Genomic DNA, 4,782 nt, shown 5'->3' with positions numbered 1-4,782 from the left:
ATGCTGCCGGCGGTGTACGAAAAAGTCAAGGCCGAATTAAAGGACACCGTTCGCAGCCAAGTGAAGTCATTGTGCATCACAATTGACATTTGGACATCTCTCGCAAATGATTCAATGCTAGCCGTGACCGGCCATTATATTGAGGAAGAAGAGTTTGCCATCAAATCGTTATTGTTAGATTGTGTTCCTCTTGACGATGCCCATACGGCGAAAAATTTAGCTGACACAATAAAATCCATTTGCCAGGAGTGGAATGTCAGTGACAAAATTCTTCTGGCCGTTTCAGACAATGGCGCCAATATTAAAAGCGCTATTGAAAGGGAACTGGCGTGGAAACATTTCCCCTGTTACACACACACCCTAAATTTGGCAGTAAGTGACGTTTTAAAAAGCCCAGAGATTGCTGAGATTTTAAATAAAATGAAGGGAATAGTCCGACATTTCAAAAAAAGCAATCTGGCGTGGGAAAAATTGAAACGGTACCAGGAACAAGCCGGTACCACTGCCAAACGACTACTACAGGAGGTTCCAACGAGGTGGAATTCCACCTACTATATGTTACAAAGATGTGTGGAAATACGAGAACCCCTCAACAGTGCCATGGTAAACCTTGGAATGAGCCCTGTCACTAGTTACGAGTGGGAATTATGCCAAGAATTGTGCCAGATACTCCATCCGTGTGAAGAAGTCACACGCGAATTGAGTGGCCAAAAATATATTACTGGCAGCCTAGTGATCCCCATTACGGTAGGCCTTATAAAAGCGTTGGAGCAGTTAGGGGAACAAAATGTTTTGATGTCAGATATTGACAAAATACGCCAGGACCTCATAGGAAATATAAAACGGAGGTTTTATAACTTAAATAACAGTAAGACTTTTGGTAATTGTATGTTTCTCGACCCGAGATTCAAATTTTATTTTGATGATCCACATGTGGCAGATGAAACCAAACGAAGAATGGTTTCCTTGGTTGCAGCTCAACATTCGCGTGATGCAGTGACAACAAACAATATAACAATAAATATCGAGGAAGTTGAACCCACGTCGTGTCCACGTCCAATCAAATCAATCTGGCAAGATTTTGAGCGGAGGATGCAAGGCATCCAACCCGAAGGCACAGCTCAGTCCCGCGCTATCGTAGAGGTGCAACGTTACTACGATGATAAAATTATTAATCGTAACGAGTGCCCCTTAAAATGGTGGAGAGAGCACAAGTCGGGGTACCCGACACTATACAAAATAGCAGCCACGAAGCTCAACGCCATGGCTTCATCAGTGCCTTGCGAAAGGGTATTCTCTGCAGCAGGGAATATCCTTAATGAAAGGTGGACACGGCTAGGGGTAAGAAAATTGCAGCAACTGCTTTTCTTAAACCAGAATTTGTAAATATAAATAAACTTGTAAATGTAAATATAGAATAGGTGATTATGTACATAGAATGAATTGAACACTTGTAAATACGCCAGTTTCCTAATTGTAAAGTAAACTGACAGTCCTAAGCCTGTAATAAAGTATGAAGGAAAGTGTTCAGCTAGGAATTTTCTAAAACATAATCAGTACTCGTATATCCTATCTCTTCAATCTTTTAATTCATGTTGGTCAAAAATTTAAATTTATTTATTTATTCAAATTTGTACTAGTAACTGGACGACATAAATAAAAATGCTCTTTTATATCTATTTTCTATACGATTTTCGGTTTTAAAGAGTACTAGATAAAGAAGACGTTTTATCGTCCGTACAATAATAACAGGCTGTTATTTAGTAACAGATATTTGGATCTGTTATTTTTATGTAACAGTAACAGTTATAACAGATATAGTGTTTAACCTGTTACAACCCATCTCTGAGCGCTCACAGAAGAATCGTGCACGCGCTAGTGCTCGAAGAGATCAGTATCGGGAAGACGGATTCCTAATCAAGAAGGAAGAAGAGCGTTTCGAAGACAAAATTAACAAGACTTTGTTCTTCGGTTTTGACGATGCGTCCGAAGCCAGGACAACAGGCAAACAGTAGCTACGGTAGTTTTATAAATTCATTAATAATAATTGATGAAGTTTCTATGTGTCCTTTGCAAGTGTTGATAATCATAGATAGATTATTGCGTGATCTATGCGATGAAAATGATAAACATAAAGTATTTGGAGGAAAAACTATACTTTTGTGTGGTGATTTTCGGCAAATCTTACCAGTTATCCCACACGGGTCACGTGGAACTTTAATTGAAAATTGTGTTACAAGTTGGCATGAATTTCCTAATTTTCATAAAGTTACATTTACTGAAAATATGAAAGCTTTACCAAATGAAATAGAATTTGTAGAATTCTTGAAAAAAATGGTAATGATGAGGCACCACAGTTTCCTCAGTTTGGTGAAAATGTTATCGAAATACCCCAACAATTAATAGAAGATTAAAACAATATTATTCATGAGGTTAATAGAAATATTTCCGAAAACATACTCTCACAAAATATATTGAACTCTGTTATTTTTGCACCTACAAATGATAATTGTACTCTTATTAATACTGATATACTGAATCAAATACCTGGTGAACAGCGCACATATCATAGTTATGATAAAATAATTTGTGATAATGACAATGACATCAATAACTATCCGGTAGAGTTTTTAAATTCTTTGACTATCTACTACTACTATCCAGAATAAAACCAAAAAAAATATGTTCAAAAAGTAATTTGAATCTCGCGCGTGCGCTCTTACGTGCGGTTATCGGTGTACCGCGCATGCGACGGTAACAGCGGTCGGCAATGTTCGTGCCAATGTCGGTTAAGTTCGTTTTCTTGAGGAAGCGCCGCTATCGGCGGTGCGGCGACGACGGCAGCGCGATAGCAAGCGAGATAGCAATAGTCCCGAATTTCCGATTGCTCGCGTACTATACGGTCAACGTAACTTGGCGAGTCCAAACTTCGTGCAGAAGGTTGCGCAATAAGTCTTTTTACGAACCAAATGGTGGCATAAGGCGATGCCCCGCACGTCGCCTCATGCCACTGTGGCGATCTAGGCTAGTGTGTACAATAGTTCCTTTATCGATCAAATATCGCAATCGATATTTTTATTTACAGTTTATTGTTTTTTTAAATGATATATTAAACGAAATAAGATTTACAAATATATTTAATTTTGTCATTAATAAACGATACTTTGACATTAAAATAAAACTAAAATAAAAGAAAGTATTTTCTCAATTGGAAGTTATGATTTGCTTGAATATCAATTATCAGTAACGACTATTTGAGTAACAACAGTTTAAGAAAATTTAAAACATCATTATCAGGGTCCACATTCTGGAAAGTCAGGGAAAAGTCAGGGAAGCTTAAGGTGGTCAGGGAAAGTCAGTGAAATTGAGGGGAAAGGAGAGAAAGTCAGGGATAGTCAGGGAAAATTGAGATTTTTTCCCAGTGATTGTGAAATGAGGGATTTAATTTTATGCTCTGGTCCGACGCTTAATCCAGGCCATAGAAGCATTTTTTCAGATTGAGAGTAAACTATATTATGATTTTATTGTCATAATTAGATTACTCTATTTTAATTTGAAATAAATAAATATATGTCACGATAAATTTGTTTTATTTCAAGGTTAACTATTTTATAACATTACGGGATTATTTTAAATTACGTTTATTTTTCAAGATTGAGGAGTGAACTACGTATGATTTTTTTGTCATAATTAGTTTACTCCATTTTTATTATTTTCAAGGTTGGAGTGAGCTATGTATAATCCATTGTCATAACTAGGTTATTCCGTATTAACAGGTCTTTTTTTACAGGTCTCTTAATTCCTAATGTGAGAATAAAATTATAAGTTATACCTATAAATTATAAGTGATAAAATGAGTGCTAAACAGTGTTTATTTAATAAAGCGTGGCTAGATCCCAAAATTAGCCCAGAATTTTATGAATGGTTAAATGATGTAGCGGATGACCAAGGATCAGCATATTGTAAAGTATGCTGCAAGTCCTTCAAACTCAGTAATATGGGCAAACAAGCTCTGGTTTCACATGCTAAAGGCCCTAAACATGTTAAAAATTTTGAACTGAGGAAAATGCAACCTAATATTTCATTCTTTGCGAAAAAGGTAAAATCTGATGAAACATCAACAGCGACAATTGTCAGCGATAACATGAATACGACGCAAAATACAAAAACTGTTCCTGACCCACCGAAAACCGAAGAAATTAAAACGTTTACGTACAAAGACGACGATGTGACAACTGCAGAGATACTATGGGCTTTAGAGATTGTTTTCAACAAAATGTCTCTTAATTCTAGTGACAGAACTACCACCGCAATGAAGAGGATGTTTCCTGACAGCAAAATTGCCTTAAATTTTACATTGGGAAAAACAAAAGCCTCATATGTGATAAATCACGGAATAGCACCGTATTTAAGATCCTGTTTGCAGAAAGAAGTTGAAGATTGTTCATTTTACGTAATTTCCTTTGACGAATCATTGAATAAAGTCTCCCAGAAATGCCAAATGGATATGGTCATTAGATTTTGGAACAAGAGTACCGCAAGAGTCGACACAAGGTATTGGACTAGCATTTTTCTTGGAAAATCAACTGCTATTGATCTATTGAATGGATTTCTAGAAGGGTTGTTAAATCTAGACCGTGACAAGTTATTGCAGGTTTCAATGGACGGGCCCAATGTAAACCTTAGCTTTATTCAAAAACTAAAGGCAGAACTCTCCACAGAACAATCGAAAACTCCATTAATAGACTTCGGAGTTTGTGGTCTACACACCGTAAATGGCGC

At 36.8% G+C, this 4,782-nt stretch overlaps 1 protein-coding gene across 1 annotated transcript; it reads left to right on the top strand.

The window, feature by feature from the left end:
• Positions 1 to 2,015, top strand: LOC118264432 (zinc finger BED domain-containing protein 4). The gene is made up of 2 exons (XM_050705142.1): positions 1 to 1,341; positions 1,860 to 2,015. The coding sequence occupies exons 1-2, from the start codon at positions 1 to 3 to the stop codon at positions 2,013 to 2,015; spliced, it is 1,497 nt and encodes a 498-aa protein (XP_050561099.1).
• The last annotated feature ends 2,767 nt before the right edge of the window (positions 2,016 to 4,782 follow it).

This window comes from Spodoptera frugiperda, chromosome 26 (genome assembly GCF_023101765.2).
Source record: "Spodoptera frugiperda isolate SF20-4 chromosome 26, AGI-APGP_CSIRO_Sfru_2.0, whole genome shotgun sequence".
NCBI classification, from domain to species: domain Eukaryota; kingdom Metazoa; phylum Arthropoda; class Insecta; order Lepidoptera; family Noctuidae; genus Spodoptera; species Spodoptera frugiperda.
The sequence above is the reverse complement of the archived record's forward strand: the minus strand, read 5'-3'. Positions and strand labels throughout refer to the sequence as shown.

Coding starts and splice junctions, on each gene's coding strand:
- LOC118264432 (XM_050705142.1), top strand. CDS start 1: ATGCTGCCGGCGGTGTACGAAAAAGTCAAGGCCGAATTAAAGGACACC. Junction 1,342..1,859: donor AAAGGTGGACACGGCTAGGG/GTAAGAAAATTG, acceptor GAGCGCTCACAG/AAGAATCGTGCACGCGCTAG.